The following is a 19923-nucleotide window of genomic DNA, read 5'->3' as shown; positions in this document are numbered from 1 at the left end:
AGAAAAACCTACATCAAAAATTACCTACCCAGCTAGGCATTCATTCAGATTTGATGATGAGATCAAAAGGTTTATAGATAAGCAAAAGAACTCCTTTGCTTATAGATAAGAACTCTTTCAGTTCAGCACCACAATAACTCCTTTACAATAAATGTGAAAGGTGAACAACAACAGCAAAAAAAGACACATCTAAAAACATAAAAATTACTAAAGGAAAAAAGCTCACTGGTTAAGGCAAAAATACAATAAAGGTAAAAACACAGTAAAGGTAGTAATCAAGCATGGACAAAGTTAGTACAAAAGGTTAAAAGACAAAAGCAGTATAAAGTCATCTGTATCTGCGATAAGTAGTTGAGGAATACACAAAACAAAGATATGTAAAATACGATGTCAAGAAAAGTAATCCTGTGGAAGGTTGAAGAAAACATAGGATTATTAAATTGTATTTGAAATGAAGAGATTAGCAACTTAAAATAATCATATATATATATATATATATATATATATATATACTCAGTTCAGCTCAGTCATGTCCGACTCTTTGTGACTCCATTAACCACAGCATGCCAGGACTCCCTGTCCATCACCAACTCACAGAGTTTACTCAAACTCATGTCCATTGAGTCCGTGATGCCATCCAACATCTCACCCTCTGTCATCCCCTTCTCCTCCTGCCCTTGATCCCTCCCAGCATCAGGGTCTTTTCCAAAGAGTCAGCCCTTCACATCAGGTGGCCAAAGTACTGGAGTTTCAGCTTCAACATCAGTCTTTCCAATGAACACCCAGGACTGATCTCCTTTAGGATGGACTGGTTGGATCTCCTTGCGGTCCAAGGGACTCTCAAGAGTTTTCTCCAACACCACAGTGCAAAAGCATCAATTCTTCAGTGCTCAGCTTTCTTTATAGTCCAACTCTCACATCCATACATGACTACTAGAAAAACCATAGCCTTGACTAGATGGACCTTTGTTGACAAAGTAGTGTCACCGGTTTTTAATATGCTGTCTAGGTTGGTCATAATTTTCCTTCCAAGGAGTAAAAGTTACATTAAAAAAAAAAAAAAAAAACCTCATGGTAACCACAAACCAGAAACCTATAATAGATGTGTATAAAAAAGAAAAAGGAATCAAAGCATAACACTAAAGATCAAACCACAAGAGCATAAATCAAAAGAAGAGCAAAAACTAACTACAAAACTACCCCAAAACATTTTTTTAAAAGGCAATAGGTACCTAATTATCAATAATTACTTTCAATTTAAACAGACTACATGCTCCCATGAAAGGATACAGAGTGGCTGAATGGATACAAAACAAACCCATATATATGCTACCTGTGCTGTGCTGCGCTTAACCGCTCAGTCATGTCTGACTCTTTGCGACCCCTTGGACTGTAGCTCACCAGGCTCTTCTGTCCATGGAGATTCTCTAGGCAAGAATACTGGAGAGGGTTGCCATGCCCTCCAGGTGATCCTCCCAACTCAGGGATCAAACCCAGGTCTTCTGAATTGCAGGCATATTCTTTACTGCCTGAGCCACCAGGGAAGCCTAAGAATACTGGAGTGAGTAGCCTATTCCTTCTCCTGGGGGATCTTCCCGACCCAGGAATCGAAATGGGGTCTCCTGAATTGCAGGCAGATTCTTTACCAGCTGAGCTACCAAGGAAGCCCATATATGCTATCTGCTGCTCCTGCTGCTGCTGCTGCTAAGTTGCTTCAGTCGTGTCCAACTCTGTACGACCCCACAGACAGCAGCCCACCAGGCTCCCCCATCCCTGGGATTCTCCAGGCAAGAGCACTGGAGTGGGCTGCCATTGCCTTCTCCAATGCGTGAAAGTAAAGTCGCTCAGTTGTGTCAGAATGGCCTAATTTCAGATCTAAACACACAACACGTGTGCGCACAGACACACACACACACACGCATGCACACACACGGAAGTGAGGGCATGGGAAAGAAATCAAAGAAGACATTATACACACACACACACACACACACATAACTTCAGACATGTGAAAACAAAACACAATGATTCAAAGTCTTATGGGATGTAGCAAAAGCAGTTCTATGAGGGAAATGCATAGTGATACAAACCAACCTCAGGAAATGAGAAAAATCTCAAATGAACAACTTAACCTTATACTTAAGGAACCAAAAGACAAAGAATACTCAAAGTTAGCCAAAGGAAACAAATCAAAGACCACAGAATTACAGACATAAATAAAATAGAGACTAAAAAAATAATAGAAGAGATCAATGAGATGAAGAGCCTTTAAAAAGGCTTTAAAAAGTTCTTTAAAAAGGCAAACAAAATTGATAAGTTTAAGTCAGACTGGTAACAAAAAAGGAGAGAGGACCCAATTAAATTATATCAGATATGAAAAAGGAATACTTACAATCAACAACAGAGAAATACAAAGGACAGTATGAATGATGATACTCTAATAAAATGAATAATCTAGAAGAAATGGACGAGTTCCTAGAAATGTACAATCTCTCAAGACTGACCAGAATGAAATAGAAAATAGAAACAGACTGATTACCAGAAATGAAACTGAATCAATAATTGAAAACTCTCAACTAACAAACATCTAGACCAGATGGCTTCACAGGTGAATTCTACCAAACATTTATAAAAGAGTTAGCACCTGTAATTCTCAAACTACTGCTAAGAATTACAGAGGCATGAATGCTTCCAAACTCATTCTACAAGACAAGAATAACTCTGATACCAAAACCAAACAGAAATATATATATTAAAAAAAATTACAGGCCAGTATCACTGATGAACACACATGCAAAAATCCTCAACAAAATAACAGCAAACCAAATACAACAATACATTAGAAGAATCACACACCATGATCAAGTGGAATTTATTCCAGACATGGCTAAATATCCACAAATGAATTAATCTGATATACCACATTAACAAAGTGAAGAATAAAAATCATATGATAATCTCAACAGATGCAGAAAAACCTTTTGACATAATTCAGCATCCATTTGTGATTTAAAACTCTCCACAAAGTGGGTATACAGGGGACATACTTCAACATAATAAAACCATTTATGACAAACCCACAGCTAATGTCATACTCAACAGTGAAAATTGAAAGGACTTTCTATAAGATCAGGAAGAAGGTAAGAATGCCTTCTCTCATCACTATTTTCAGATGTCCCAGCCACAGCCAAGCAGAAGGAAAAATAAAAGGAATCCAAATCTGAAAGAAAGAAGTAAAATGGTCACTGTCTGCAGATGATATGGTACTATACATTAAAAATCCTAAAGATGCCACTGAAAAAGCACTGTAACTAATAAAGCTACAGGATACAATTTAATATATAGTAATCTGCTGCATTTCTACACATTAACAATAAAGTGCCAAAATGAGAATTTTTTTTAAATCCCACTTGCCATCACATTAAAAAATACCTAGGGAATAAATTTAACTAAGGAGATAAAATACCTGTACTCAGAAAACTATAAAACACTGTGAAAGAAATGGAAGATGATACAAACTGATGCAAAGATATACCATGTTGATGGATAGGAAGAATTAACATTGTTAAAATGACCACACTACCCAAGACAATCTACAGATTCAGTGCAATCCCTATCAAACTACCAGTGGTACACTTCACAGAAATAAACAAGTAATTTTAAGATTTTTATGGAAACACAAAAGACACTGAAAAGCCAAAACAATATTGAAAAAAATAACAGTTGGAGGTATCATGCTTCCTGACTTCCTACAAAGTCATCAAAACAGTATGGTACTGACCACAAAATAGACATGCAGAACAATGAATAGAGAATAGAGAGCCCAGAAATAAACTCATACATTTATGGTTGGTCAATCTATGACAAGGAGGCAAGAATACACAATGAGGAAAATACAGTCTCTATAGTAAGTGGTGCTGGAAAAACCAGATAACTATATATAAAAGAATAAAATTAGAACATTTTCTCACATCATATTTAAAAATAAACTCAGAATGGATTAAAGACCTAGATGTACAACTGGAAACCATAAAACTTTCAAAAGAAAACAGAGAATACTCTTTGACATAAATCAAAGCAATATTTTTGGATCTGTTGCCTAAGGCAAATAGGACCTAATTTGAGGTCGACCTTCATGCCATGTGCAGAAGAGATAAAATCCCATTTTAACCCCATCCTATTCCAAGCAAGGCCTGTGAGCCTCATCTCTGCTGCTGACCTGTTCAGAGAAGCCACAATATTCACTGCATAAAGTCATAAACTGTGCTTTGAACCCAGAAGTAATTAAGTCCCATATACACTGACATTTCCTACATCAAAAAAATTAATATATAAATTCAGTCACTACCCCTATTTTCCTCAAAGAGGTCAAATTTAAATTCAAGTGACCAAGGAAAAAAAAATTTGCACAAACAGAGAAGGTACACCTGCAATGTGGGAGACCTGAGTTCAGTCCCTGGGTTGGGAAGATCCTCTAGAGAAGGGAAAGGCTACCTACTACAGTATTTTGGCCTGGAGAATTCCACGGGGTCACAAAGTGTCAGACACAACTGAGCAACTTTCACTTCACTAAGTAGCACAACAGTCACAAGTCACAAATCCACTGGGAACTCAGAGAAGGACGTGGTTTACTGATCTGGAATCAGATTTAGCACGCTCACAGGTAGCAAGAAACTAAGCCACCATGTCTGATGATAAAATATTTCTGCCTAAAAGAAAAAGCAGTATTATTAAACAACTACTTTCTACCCTCCTGGAATATCAGGGTATATACGGTGCCTAGGTCAAGGTTCTTCCCTCCAAACAACTGTCTTCCACCACTCGGAGTTTCTGGGCTCCAAGTCATGGCTTGAAATTCGTCTCAACAGAATCCATGGACTGATTGACATACGTCACTCTGTAATCCTCCAACACAAGGGCTGAATCTTCTCTGAGCCAGAACATTTTTATTTCAAAGTTAGCTGTTTCTTCATGTGTAATAGTTCATGTAGCCTATCTTCAAATGTAAAGTGACTGAGGGCAAGACATCCTGGTTGTTAAGGCAAATTGTTCCAACTGAATTGACACAGTTTTGCTCATGGACATGAAAATGATACAATAAAATGGATACTGTGCAAAACATGTTTTATTGTGGTCAGATTCCTCAATAACAAAAATGAAGCCCCAAGTTACTGGTGTCATGTAACATGGGCAAAACTGTGTGCATTCATGCCATAATGCTATTAATTCTTTACCTTCATAAAAGAACAATGGATTAGTTTTAAAATTTAGCAAGATGATAATACTCAAATAATATAAATCATAAATGGATAAATTATTAATCCTATTAGTTATAAAGTTTATAATATTTAATCAAGCATAAGACATGTTGAGATTCAGTGAATAACACAGTATTAAGATTTCTGCCACTTTGTCTTTGAAATGATGGCTGCCTTTTCTTTAAATTTTCAATGAATATGTAATATATAACAAATACATTTATGTATATAATTTAAAAAGAAAATTTGTGCCAAATGTGCATATAAAGCAATGTTTAATGAGGAAATGATTAAATAGAGGTTAAAAGTGTCTGCCTGCAATGCGGGAAACCTGGGTTTGATCCCTGGGTTGGGAAGATCCCCTGGAGAAGGAAGTGGCAACCCACTCCAGTATTCTCACCTGGAGAATCCCACGGGTGGAGGAGTCTGGTGGGCTACAGTCCATAGGGTCGCAAAGAGTTGGACACGACTGAGCGAGCGATTTAACTTTAATAGCTAAATGGAAATGATTAAATAGCTAATATTTAAATAGCTTAAACACAGTAAGTAGTTCCCAAAGACTTCTGATAAAAATTAAAGTGGGGCTTCCCTTGTAGCTCAGTTAGTAAAGAATCTGCCTGCAATGCAGGAGACCTGGGTTCAATCTCTGGAGAAGGAAATGGCAACCCACTCCAGTATTCTTGCCTGGAGAATCCCATGGAGAGAGGAGCCTGGCAGGCTACAGTCCATGGGGTCACAAGAGTTGGATATGACTTAGCAACTAAACTACCACAACCACCACCAAAGCAGATGCAGATAACAGCAATCCTGTTTACCTCAAGTATCTATAAAAACCCATTTGATTATACATTGCAAATAGTCATGAGAGGCAATGTGCAGTGTCAACAACTGCATGGCTAGACCAGTCAGACAAATTCTTAAGCAGTCAAAATGAAGCTGCATATTCAAAGCTTTGTAGTAGACTCTGTGGTATACCCACTCCAAAACAAGAACATGTTTGTTTTTTTTTAATTAAGTTGTTGTCCTACTCCTCACATAGATTAATAAAAACTTATATTCTAAGTAGTATTGAATATAACCTAATACTCAACAAATATTTCCACTCACACATTATTAGCACATGGGTTTCAAGTATACTGATTACTACAAAAACAACCTCATATTTAATTCAAGTAACTGATGAAAGGAATTTAGTCAGAAGCATAAAATAAGTTATTTGTAACTTAAATTAACATTTGAAATTATATTTTAAAACCTAATACAATCCTGAACCCATAAAAATGAATTATTTTGTTGAAGCAAAATCCTCTTTAACATATGCACTAATGTGCAGAGTACCTGGGCTTCCCAGGTCAGCACTAGAGTAAAGAACCTGCCTGCCAATGCAGGAGTTATTAGAGACGTGGGTTCAATCTCTGGGTTGGGAAGATCGCCTTGAGGAAAGCATGACAATCCACTCCAGTACTCTTGCCTGGAAAATACCGTGGACAGAGGAGCCTGGCAGGCTGCAATCCATAGTGTTGCAAAGAGCTGGACACGACTAAAGTGACTAAGGACACATGCACAGGTGCATGCAGAGTATTAGAAATGCTGACAATGCCAGGCACGTGGTATATATACTGAGAAACTTTTTGTTAAAAATGACCTTCACCTAGATTGGGCTCACAATTAGCTAAAGGCTTTGCTCTGAGCAAGGAAGTAATAAGATCAGTGTTGTGCTGTGTATATCTAAGTCAAGCCACATTGGGTTTCCCTGGTGGCTCAGTTGGTAAAGAATCCACCTGCAATGTGGGAGAACTGGGTTCGATACCTGGGTTGGGATGATCCCCTGGAGGAGGGCATGGCGACCCACTCCAGTATTCTTGCCTGGAAAATCCCATGAACAGAGGAGCCTGACAGGCTGCAGTCCACAGGGTCGCAAAGAGTCGGACATAACTGAACAACTAGGCACACATGTATGGCTACAGAGTGACCAGTTTCTGAAGAGTGTTCATTCTACTATTTCTTCAGTATCCAAAGAATAGTAAGAGAGGTGAGTGAACGACCTTCCAAGACTTGTGTAAGACATATATTAGTAAAGGGGTGTGTTTGTGTTTGGTATTTTTTCATGTATGAACAACCATTTTACTAATATAAGTTAAGCATCTCCATTGAACAACCCGTTACTGTAGAGGCAGGAGGAAAGTTGAGAGAAAATGAAACAGTTCTGGGGAATGTGAATCCAACAAGCATTATAAAGTATCTGGTTTTTTCCCATCATAAAACAAATTGCTGACCCAAATCAAGCTGTCAAGATTATAGATCCTGTCTGAGAATTTTTAAATCCTTACATGATTTCTTCTCTGAAATTATATCCATCAACATAAATTAACCAGAAACTTGCTTTATTTTTTGGTTTCTGACATAGTGAAATTGTGATTAGACAAACATTTTAAGGAAAACAGGGAAATGCAAAACTATTCCATAACTAGTATATGAAGGTATATGCTTAGTCTTAGTGTGGAAATTAATTAGTATGGAAAAAATTAGTATGGAAATTAATGTAACATATGTAAACAAGGTGTTAAATTTTACTTAAGTGTTTTATTTTGACAATAGTTCATGCTCACTTTTAAGACACGTCAATAATGCAAGTTTATCTTTATATATTATATATTTACATGTAAAATATACTCAAAAAATGTCCCCCCATACAAAATGACACCTATATCAAGTATTCTGACTTAAAAGAAATCACAAAAATAAAAATTATGTGAGGACAGTGGCATTCTGGGAATTTCTTTCATTCTTTTATAACACAATTATTTGCTTTTGAAATTAAAATATATTTATTTTGGCTTAGTTATACATATAGAACCACTTCATCATTTAGATATGTTAAATAAAAATAAAGAGTATGATTTATAAGTAAAATTATTGTATAGTGTTAAAATTAATATAAATATAAAATCCACATACCTGAGCCAACCTCTTTTTCCTCCTCTTCAATGTTGTTTTTGATACTATCATACTCCTCATCAATGGTCTGGTTACCACGCATCTGAGATAAAATTCTACGGGCCTTTTGAGTCTGTCCTTTCTGAATAAGCCATCGAGGACTTTCAGGTAAAAAGAGAAAGCCAAAAAACTGTATAACTGCTGGAATTGCTGCAAGTCCCAGCATGTACCTGCAATAAGAAATCAATATATTACTGTAAAATGTGGTCTTATAAATGCTGAGTATGAATAAAAGGTTTGCATTTACCACACTGGAATAATATATAATGGTAAAAATTAGAAAGATTTTCTTTTCATCATATATATATATATATATATGTGTGTGTGTGTGTGTGTCTCATCAGAAATAATGACATTTTTATACTGTAGCAGGAAATTGAAAAATGAGAAAATCTGATTCTTCTTCTTTATCTCTCCCACAAATTACAATGAAAAGGAATGGACAAAAGTCACATTCATTAAGGATATGTATTCTGAACCAAACACAACATGAAAAATAGCATAATCACTATTCCTATCTAATACTACTATAATTTTTCAATTTACAATATAAACATGGGGTTAAGACACAATTCTCTAACATCTGGTTAAAAGATATACTGTTCATTAAAATCTATGTTCAGATTTCTTTACAGTTATTTCTTTTCTGTAAATAACCAGTTATGACTTCATTTTGCCATCAAGCAACATATGTTTTCAGGCCAAATGCACTGTACTTTGTTTTTTAAAAAAGACAAGGAGATGGGGAAGGACAGAGAGTTAGGAAAGCATATAGCAGCTGATAGCAGAAAAAATATAGTCAGATGCAAATAATGACTATTAAAATGTTTAGGACTATGAAAAAGCTACTTATGTTGTTTCATTTGTCCTCTTCTTCAGACATCTGTTCTTATTTTAATTGTAGGATAATTACAATATTGTGATGGTTTTTGCCATACATCAACATAAGTGTCTATACTTAATGACTGGCAAAATTCTAAATAGCAAATAAGCACGCCACTTTAAATCTGCCAGAGAAATAACAAAAATAGCAATATGAATATATCAATATCAAACATCTCTTCAAATTATTCTGACCACTGGATTAATCCCCTAACATCTCCAGGCCTCAATCCTTTTAAACTGAGTTATACTACATAAACGTCAAGGCCTCTTTAAACTGATGGCTTCTATGAATCTAGGAAGAGTTGGACACTGCTGAGCAACCTAAAATAAAAAAATCAATCTAGGACACTTGGATGTTTCCTACTGGTCCAGGTTCCCAGAATATTTTCTATGGTAGATATATGGTGGCAGAGCTCAGAAGGCCGATCCTGATTACATAATAATCCATAAATTAATGAGAATCCACCTGATTCAATACATTTTTCAAAGCTATTCTAACTTTTCGGTTCAGTTCAATCGCTCAGTCGTATCTAAATCTTTGCAACCCCATGGATGGCAGCACTCCAGGCTTCCCTGTCCATCACCAACTCCTGGAGCTTGCTCAAACTCATGTCCATCAAGCTGGTGATGCCATCCAAACATCTCAGCCTCAGTCATCCCCTTCTCCTCCTGCCTTCAGTCTTTCCCAGCATCAGGGTCTTTTCCAATGAGTCAGTTCTTCACATCGGGTGTCAAGCTATAGTTAATCAAAAGTACAGCAATCCTGAAGACTCCATACACATATCTTGTGAACAAGTCTATTATTTTCCAGGCAATTTCATTTTAATTCCAAAAAGAGTAGAAAAGCAAAATACAAATGCTACATGAGTCTTCAGAGTATCTCTTATGACAAACTATAGCAACAAATACACTCAGAAAAATTAACTAAGATATAGAAAGTAAACAAAGTGTTTATGAATGACTAAATAAATCACTTAATGTTAAAAATCTTATTAGACATGTTTCATACTTTAATCCATTAATTTTGAAAATTACACCAATACTGAATCATTCCTTCCTCAGCTCACCTACAAAACATTTTTAACCTCAATTTATGTCATTATACCTTATATTATAATAAATTATTTACCTATTTCACTTGATTGCATATTTAACCATGTTTCAGCAAAGGACCTTATAAAGTATCTTGCACAGTGGGCATTTAGTAAATGTTTTGTGAAATGATACAAAGCAGCTATATAATATAAACTGTCTATAAAAATTAAACAGAAAATAACTGTTTCACATTTCTATAATAGCATTTTATGCAAAACCCTACTGGGTCACTTAGGTCTGCAAAGTTACTTACAGAGTAATTCTTTCCAAGAAACTAAATTTTTGTAATTCAAGATAGAACCGAACCTTTTCTTCTGAAGAAGCCTCATTTGATGAGAACTAAAAAGATTAGCTCACACAAATGCATATTTCTGGCCTCTTTCCTTCATGATGTTAATTTGTATAACCAAATCTGTTACTTAAATGTATGTTTTAATGCTGTAAATGAATGAAATTTCTATTCAATTGTGTTCTCTCTTTAAAAATTTAAGAGAAAAGATTATCCTACACTCCTAGTTATTTAAAAGAAAAGCAATAAAAAGATGATTTCAAGAGCTTACTGACTGGAAGACCCTGGTGCTGGAAAAGATTGAAGGCAAGACAAAAAGAGGGCAACAAGGATAAGATGGTCAGATGGCATCACTGACTCAATGCACATAAGTTTAAGCAAACTCAAGGAAAGAGTGAAGGACAGGGAAGCCTGGTGTGCTGCAGCTAATGGGGTCACAAAGAATCAGACACAAGTTAGCAACTGAACAACAAATAAAAAGGTAGAAATCAAATATGTTGAATTAGGAAATAAAAAGAAAAGTACTAAAGGTGAAACCCTTTATGTTCATTTCTTTATACCTTTCTCGATCTTTTATTCTGTTCTCCAAACCCCCTTTAGTGATGAATTAAGATTAAAGGGATACACTAAATACTTCAAAGAAGCACTGAAATGAATAAAGAAACTGAATGATTTTTAGACCCAAAGATGCTCACGTAATACTTTGCACTATTGTAGGCTTCCCTGGTACACTTCATTATGCACTATTTAATCCCAGAACATAAATTTTTTTTTAATTAAAAGAAACAAGAAGAGGAGAAAAGGGAAAAGAAAAACACAAACATACATATTAGTTTGTTTTCTAAGCCAGCTGTAGGAGACAGAATACTTCAGCCCTCCAGTCTTCTGAAATTTCTAAATGCAAAAAGTCTAGATCTGACATTTACAATTCAATGACTTAATACCAGAATAAGAAAAAGAAACTCACATTCTACTGCCAAATTTTGAGGAAATTAAAGCCTATTTTCAGAGACTGGTCAAGATAAACATGTTTTATACATTTACATCCTAAGATTTCTCTTTTAAAAGTAAAACAAAGAGGCTTATTTTCAGTTCAGTTCAGTCGCTCAGTCGAGTCTGACTCTTTGTGACCCCATGGAATGCAGCACAGTGGGCTCCCCTGTCCATCACCAACACCCAGAGCTTGCTCAAACTCATGTCCATCAAGTTGGTGATGACATAAAACCCATCTCATCCTCTGACACCCCCTTCTCCTCCTGCCTTCAATCTTTCCCAGCATCTGGGTCTTTCCCAAAGAGTCAGTTCTTCACATCAGGTGGCCAAAGTATTGGAGCTTCAGCTTCAGCATCAGTCTTTCCAATGAATATTCAGGACTGATTTCCTTTAGCATTGACTGGTTTTATCTCCTAGCAGTCCAAGAGTCTTCTCCAACACCACATTTCAAAAGCATTAATTCTTCAGCACTCAGCTTTCTTTCTGGTCCAACTCTCACATCCATACATGACTACTTTGAAGCTTTGTCAGCAAAGTAATGTCTCTGCTTTTTAATATGCTTTCCAGGTTGGTCATAGCTTTTCTTCCAAGGAGCAAGCGTCGTTTAATTTCACGACTGCCGTCACCATCTGCAGTGATTTCGGAGCCCAAGAAAATAAAATCGGTCACTGTTTCCATTGTTTCCCCATCTATTTCTATCTATTTCCTCATCTTTGTCTCCTAGATGGGACCAGATGCCATGATCTTCATTTTTTGAATGATGAGTTTTAAGCCAGCTTTTTCACTTTCTTCTTTCACTTTCATCAAGAGGCTCTTTAGTTCTTCTTCACGTTCTGCCATAATAGCGGCATCATCTGCATATCTGAGGTTATTGATGTCTCTCCCAGCACTCTGATTCCAGCTTGTGATTCATCCAGCCCAGCATTTTGCATGATGTACTCTGTATATAAGTTAAATAAGCAGGGTGACAATATACAGCCTTGACATATTCCTTTCCCAATTTGGAACCAGTCTATTGTTCCATGCCCAGTTCTAACTGTTGCTTCTTGACCTGCATACAATCTAGGCTAATTAAAGCACTGCTATAGACTCACCAAGAGTCCTCTAAATCCAAGGAAACCAGATGAATGACAAGAGTACACTGATAAAGCAGGCAGGCAATTCCCAAACAAACAAGTAGCCCCCTGACATGGGATATCTCCTTATTATAAGTCAAATCAAGAGTTCTAAATCCTGGCTACACATTAGAATCACCCAAGAGGCTTTTAAAACATACCAGCAGCCAGGTCTCAACCACCCCAGAGATTCTGACTAATTGGTCTGGGCTTTAAGACCAGGGAATTCTATTTTCTTAAAAGTTCCCAAGGTGGTACTAATGTGCCTTCATGGCTAAAAACCACTGATCTAAGTGTTTAAAAAACCCAGAGGGTGAAAGTGAACAATAAGCACTCAAGGTCCACATTTTAAGCAAATGCCATTTACCTTCTAGAGGCCAGACAGCACATCAAGCTGAAAGAATGGGAAAGGAGGTTGACGCCAAGAAAAAGCGCCAAGCCTTCATGAATACTAAAATCTTTAGCATTCTCTTTAGTATCAAGATTACTCATAGACAGATACCTTTTAAAACTTTCTAAACTGAAGTTAACAAATGAGTTATTCCCTGGTACAACTAGGAGTACCAGGACCTACATACCAGACAATTAAAGCAGGAACCTCAAATACTAAGCAATACTTCCAAATTGTGTGGTTGGGCCAGCTACCAATGAATCACCAGTCTAGGTTCGATGCAGGATACAGGATGCTTGGGGCTGGTGCACTGGGATGACCCAGAGAGATGGTATGGTGAGGGAGGTGGGAGGGGGGTTCAGGATTGGGAACACGTGTACATCCGTGGCGGATTCATGTTGATGTATGGCAAAACCAATACAGTATTGTAAAGTAAAATAAAGTTAAAAAAAAAGAAAAATAAGAAAAATAAGTAAATAAATAAAGGAGACAAGCCTGGTTTCATCTCAGATTAAGCCTTCCCAGTGTCAGGAACTGAAACTGTAAACCAAACATCCTTCATTCCTAGGTGTCAACCTTCTACACTATGGCTGAGTAGACCGGCTAAGCTGCTGCTATTTGACGGCCTATTCCTCACACAGAATCAAACAAGTCCTTCATTGAACTGAACATTCAGAATCAATCTTGTCTTAAAGGAATCACATTGCTCTCACCTATGAAACGAAAGATAAGTGTCCTCGAACAGATGGACATTTAAGACACAGTATTTTGCAGTTCATAACTGCCCTTCTCTGAACTGATGACAAAATGGTTATCTGATAACACAGTCAACAGATGGACATATTATTTCTCTCTAGTAGTTCCACAGTGATATTAATTATGTTCCAAATTCATGAAAATCTACTTGAAGGTATAAACTCAGCTTGGACATATGATCATTTCACAGTAACAGCAAAAGTAATAGCTAATACATAGCACTAGCACCAGTTACTGTGTGCCAAGCACTGCTCAAAGGAATTAAAATACCTTATTTATCCCAAAACAACCCTAGGACATAGGTGCCATTATTATTACCATTTTAAAGGCACAGAAACAAGGCACAAAGAAGATATAGAATTAGCATGCAGTAGAATAAGGATTAAAACCCAGGCTCCTATAATGAATGTTTCTTTTAAGTTAAGCTACAATAAATGTTTAATGATTATTTGATAAAATTCATAAAAGGGGGCATACATTTGTATTAGTCTCATATTTAAATACTTTGAAGGATCGCTTCAGAAGTTTGTTGTTTACACATCTCTCAGTGTTGTTAACACATCTCAGTAAAGCCCTGCAGCAACAAAAAGAGAAAGAGCCTCTGAGTGCTGTCCTCCCAGTCTCACCAAACATAGCACAGCATGGGGCGAGGCACCCACTGGGCTAGGGATCTGCAAACTGGACTTAACAACACTGACCCACCAGTGGCAAACCAAATATCTTTTAATCTTCTCAACACCAGAGTGTTTCTATGAGAACAGCTGAAAATATAATGTGTAAGGGTAAACTTCTACTGTTTATCATGCCAAACTGAATTTTGATTTCATTTTTCTTTAATCTATACAGGTAAACTTTTCATACAGGAAAAATTTAAACAATAAGACAACAGATAATTTAAAAGATGATTGGAGCAACAAAATTTTGACTTGAGAGTTGATCCTTTTAAAATGTTTTATGTGACAAACTGGGCTGTGCTGTGCTAAGTTGTTTCAGTTGTGTCTGACTCTTTGTGACCCCATGGACTGTAACCTGCAAAGCTCCTACGATCATGGAATTTTCCAGGCAAGAATACTGGAGTGGATTGCCATTTCCTCCTCCAGGGGATCTTCCCGACCCAGGAATTGAACCTGCATCTCTTACATTGCCTGCATGGGCAGGCAAGTTCTTTACCACTAGCACCACCTGGCAAGTCCCTTTATACGACATATGTGATATTAATAGACCTAAAGTTGCTTTTCCCTACATTTTGTTTTCCAATGTCTGCCTCCCAGAGGCAGTTCCCCAAAAGGAACTGTGCTGGAGAGAGTAACTGTTATCCTGCATCAGATTCTTTTTTACTTCTTTTCTCCCCTCTATTCTTTTTCTTCCTCAAATTCTCAAATGTCAAGAAAAAGGGTTACCAGGGCCTTGTAATGTAAAAGCCATACATACGATTTATGGCTTTAATTATAAGTCAAGCTATAACAGAAAGACTATCACAGCTAGGGGAATTGTATTACAAAGTGTTATATTTAAAACAAACCATATAAAATTATTTTTATGGCTCTTGAGGTGCTGGATTCTACTAACAGAAGACATTTTCATGTGGAAAAGTAAAGATTTTTTTGGACACTGCAGGCATTTAGCCAATTATCCTCCTAATGAGCCATGAGAGCATTAAGGTGCAGCTCAATAATTACTTCCTTACCTGTCTCTAGACCTCAGGTTGTTAAAAATTTACATTTTTAAGCCAAATTATCACATTACATTTTTCTAGTCATAGAGAATCTTGATATTTTTCAAAACACAATCTCCAAAACTGTCTTGGGTACAGGTAGGGTTTTTAGCAATATCCTCTAATAATATAGAATACTGTCTTATAATAAACTGGACAAAAAAAAACAAATGTATTTGTTATTATAACAGTTTTACTTCCATTCTTTATCTTCTAGTTTGTATTTGTATCTATTTTCTATTCATTTAGAAATAAGAATGTTATGTTAACCCATTTCTAAGAACACAAATATATTAGAGGAATACTGTATCATAAATACTAAGATGCTGTGCTTTATTCTTTAAAACTCTACAATTTCAAACTGGCATCCTTTCACATATAATTATGATTTAAACTTCATATCTTTTTTTCCTGAAACGTTTCACTGAATATCATTGAACGAGTCAGCAGTTAGAATCAGTAAATTCTTTGAAAATGTTACTTTATGAAGATTTATGTTACTTTATGCTTACTTAGAATGCTAAGGCTGAACTTCAAACATCTGAATGTAAGTTAATGCCAAACTCAAGAAGTTGAGTAAGTCACTTCAGTTGTGTCCGACTCTGTGCTACCCCATAGATGGCAGCCCACCAGGCTCCCCTGTCCCTGGGATTCTCCAGGCAAGAACACTGGAGTGGGTTGCCATTTCCTTCTCCAATGCATGAAAGTGAAAAGTGAAAGGGAAGTCGCTCAGTCGTGTCCAACTCTTAGCGACCCCGTGGACTGCAGCCCACCAGGCTCCTCTGTCCATGGGATTTTCCAGGGAAGAGTACTGCAGTGGGGTGCCATTGCCTTCTCCATAATTACTGTGCAGTATTGTGTAAATCCAAAAACATCTCCCCAAGCTGCAACTTTCCAATATATTGATTGTTATACTCTATACATACTGGTAAGAATTTCCCCTTAAAAAGGCATAAGCCAATCCCTTCAAACCACATCCAAAAACACAGTCCTTCAGCCCTATATCTAGAGCTACTCAATTTTGATGTTCAAGAGTCCTATGGATTTTGAGTTTTTTCATATATTTCTTATATTGTTTAAGTAATAATACATGAGTAATACATTTACTCCAAAATCTCTATTCTTGGATTTACAAAAGAAACAGCCACCTTTAAATATTAATAATAAAATATTTACTCAATACTCATCAAACATAAGTTATGACTTATATATGTTCCTACTTAATGAAGAAGTTTTAAATGCAAGAACCCAGTACTGAATTTTACTATCTGCTACAGTTATAACAACTTATTTCATAATATATTTTTAAAGTTTTGTTCATCACTCAGAAGAATAAAATAAGAATTATACTGCCTTAAAAAGGCTGCAAATGAACTTATCTACAAAACTAAAATAGAATTACAGACATAGGTAATAAATTTATGGCTTCCAGCAGGTAAAGGGGGAAGGAATGAATTAGGAGACTGAAATTGACATATATACACTACCATATATAAAACAGATAACTAATAAGGACCTAGGACAGGGATCTCTATTCAATATTCTGTAATGGTCTATATGGGCTGCTGCTGCTGCTGCTAAGTCGCTTCAGTCATGTCCGACTCTGTGTGACCCCACAGACGGCAGCTCACCAGGCTCCACCGTCCCGGAGATTCTCCAGGCAAGAACACTGGAGTGGGTTGCCATTTCCTTCTCCAATGCAGGAAAGTGAAAAGTGAAAGTGAAGTCACTCAGTCGTGTTCGACCCTCAGCGACCCCATGGACTGCAGCCTACCAGGCTCCTCCATCCATGGGATTTTCCAGGCAAGAGTACTGGAATGGGTTGCCATTGCCCTCTCCATCTATATGGGAAAAGAATCTAAAAAAGAATAGATACATGCACTTGTATAAAAGATTCACTTTCAAGTTTACCTGAAACTAACACAACACTGTAAATCAATTATATTTCAATAAAAAATTTTTTAAAGAAATAAAATACTGCCTGATTAAGACCTCAGGCTAAGAAGTTAATTTTCTTCTGCCATTAAGGGCTATATTCTGTATTCATCAATGATCATTCATATTATCAATGACTAATACACTTGAAAATCTGATGGGAGACAGAACAAACAAGAGACACGCAACTGGGGGTAAATAATTTTAAAAAATTAGTGTGTCAAGTTGTATTCTCTCTAGTAAAAAAAAAAAAAGATACATCAGCAGCAAACGAGCAATTTTTGTGTTACCTAGTAAATGAGTCTATGTAAAAAGCATCAGCCATAGGTATAAACATAGACATAAGCCAAAGAAAATATTAACTTTATCTAGAGTTTAGGGAAAAAAACCTCTGAAAGAAATCTGAGGTCAATATACAAGGCAAGTGGCTTCAATTCAGTTCAGTTGCTCAGTCGTGTACAACTCTTTGAGACCCCATAGACTGCACCACGCCAGGCTGTACTGTCCATCACCAACTCCTGGAGCTTTCTCAAACTCAAGTCTATTGAGTCAGTGATACCACCCAACCATCTCATCGTCTGTCGTTCCCTTCTCTTCCTGCCTTCAATCTTTCCCAGCATCTGGGTCTTTTCCAATGAGTCAGTTCTTCTCATCAGGTGGCCAAAGTACTAGAGCTTCAGCATCAGTCTTTCCAATGAATATTCAGGGCTGATTTCCTTTAGGATTGACTGGTTTGATCTCTTTGCTGTCCAAGGGACTCTTAAGAGTCTTCTCCAACACCACAGTTCAAAAGCATCAATTCTTCAGCGCTCAGCTTTCCTTACGGTCCAACTCTCACATCCATACATGACTACTGGAAAAACCATAGCTTTACCTAGATGGACCTTTATCAGCAAAGTAATATTTCTGCTTTTTAATATGCTGTCTAGGTTAGTCATAGCTTTTCTTCCAAGGAAGAAAATTTCATGACTGCAGTCACCATCTGCAGTGATTCTGGAGCCCAAGAAAATACAGTCTTTTATTTTCTGTCACTGTTTCCATTGTTTCCCCAACTATTTGCATGAAGTGATGGGACCAGATGCCATGATCTTAGTTCTTTGAATGTTGAGTTTTAAGCCAGCTTTTTCACTCTCCTCTTTCACTTTCATCAAGAGGCTCTTCAGTTCCTCTTCACTTTCTGCCATATGAGTGGTGTCATCTGCATATCTGAGGTTATTGACATTTCTCCTGGCAATCTTGATTCCAGCTTGTCCTTCATCCAGCCCGGCATTTTTCAAGGCATGTGGCTTAGTTGAGGTTATTTAGTGTTGTAGTCACAGTAGGATCAGCAAGATACACTAGCTTTGATAGAATAAGATTAGATGCTATTTAAATAAATGAATGCGGTATTCAGCAGAGATATTAGTTTTAAACAACATGGCAAAATGCATCAAGACTTGTGTAAAATTCACAGTACAAGTGCAGAAAATAATGTGCACACAGCCATACCTACATATATACACCCTCTTTTTTCAAACTCTGAATATCTTCCATATGCAAAGCTCTACACTTGAGATTATGGAGATACACAAATGATCAAGAGACATTTCCTTGCTTCAAGGAACTTATACCTAGTAATCATGGAATGAAATAGTATTATATAATTGCTATGACTGAGATTTAGTCACAGTGTAAAAGTAAGGAGAAAAATTATTTCAACAGAGGATATTAGAAAAAGTGTCATGGTAAAAACAACATTTAAATTACCACTGACTATTGCAGAAAAGGAATATAAAGCAAGGAGCCAATATAAGATTCAAATTAGAGACTTCCCTGGTGGCTCAGTGGATCAGAATCTGCCTGCAAAGCAAGGAACATGGGTTCGTTCCCTGGTCCAGGAAGATTCCAAACATCACAGAGCAACTAAGCCCACAATCCACAACCACTGAGCCTGTGCTCTAAGAGCCTACAAGCTACAACTACCAAGTCCACTTGCAGTAACTACTGAAGCTGCTGTACCTCGAGCCTATGCTCTGTAACAAGAGAGGTCACTATAAGGAGAAGCCTACTCAGCACAACCAAAAGTATCCATAGCTTGCCACAACTAAGGAAAGCTTGCAAAACAACAAAGACCCAGCACAGCCAAAATAAATAAATAAATATAAATAGGTAAAATTAAAATATTCAAATTAACTTTTTGATAAAACTTGCATACAATATAATGAGATGATCCAAGGTATACCATTCTGTGAGTTAATGTATCTATATCCATACATGTCTCCTTGACCATCTTAGTCAAGAAACACAACATTTCCATCATCCAAGTAGGTTCCCTCAAACCCTACCCCCTTTCAGTCAATCCCCATTGCCCTAGATCATCACCGGTCAAATTTCTGTGCCCATAGTTAATTTTGGGGCTTCCCTGGTGGTTCAGTCAGTAAAGAATCTGCCTGCAGTGTGGGAGACCTGGGATCGATCCCTAGGTTGGGAAGATCCCCTGGAGGAGAGTATGGTGA

General features: G+C 36.9%; 1 protein-coding gene across 1 annotated transcript in view; it reads right to left on the bottom strand.

The window, feature by feature from the left end:
* SLC2A13 (solute carrier family 2 member 13) overlaps positions 1–19923 on the bottom strand; it is a 521832-nt gene that overhangs the window by 380080 nt on the left and 121829 nt on the right. Inside the window, exon 3 of the mRNA XM_052640217.1 lies at positions 8217–8425. Coding sequence (XP_052496177.1) covers positions 8217–8425 — 209 coding nt within the window. The remainder of the gene's footprint in view (positions 1–8216; positions 8426–19923) is intronic.

Source organism: Budorcas taxicolor, chromosome 5 (genome assembly GCF_023091745.1).
Source record: "Budorcas taxicolor isolate Tak-1 chromosome 5, Takin1.1, whole genome shotgun sequence".
Lineage (NCBI taxonomy): Eukaryota > Metazoa > Chordata > Mammalia > Artiodactyla > Bovidae > Budorcas > Budorcas taxicolor.
The sequence above is the reverse complement of the archived record's forward strand: the minus strand, read 5'-3'. Positions and strand labels throughout refer to the sequence as shown.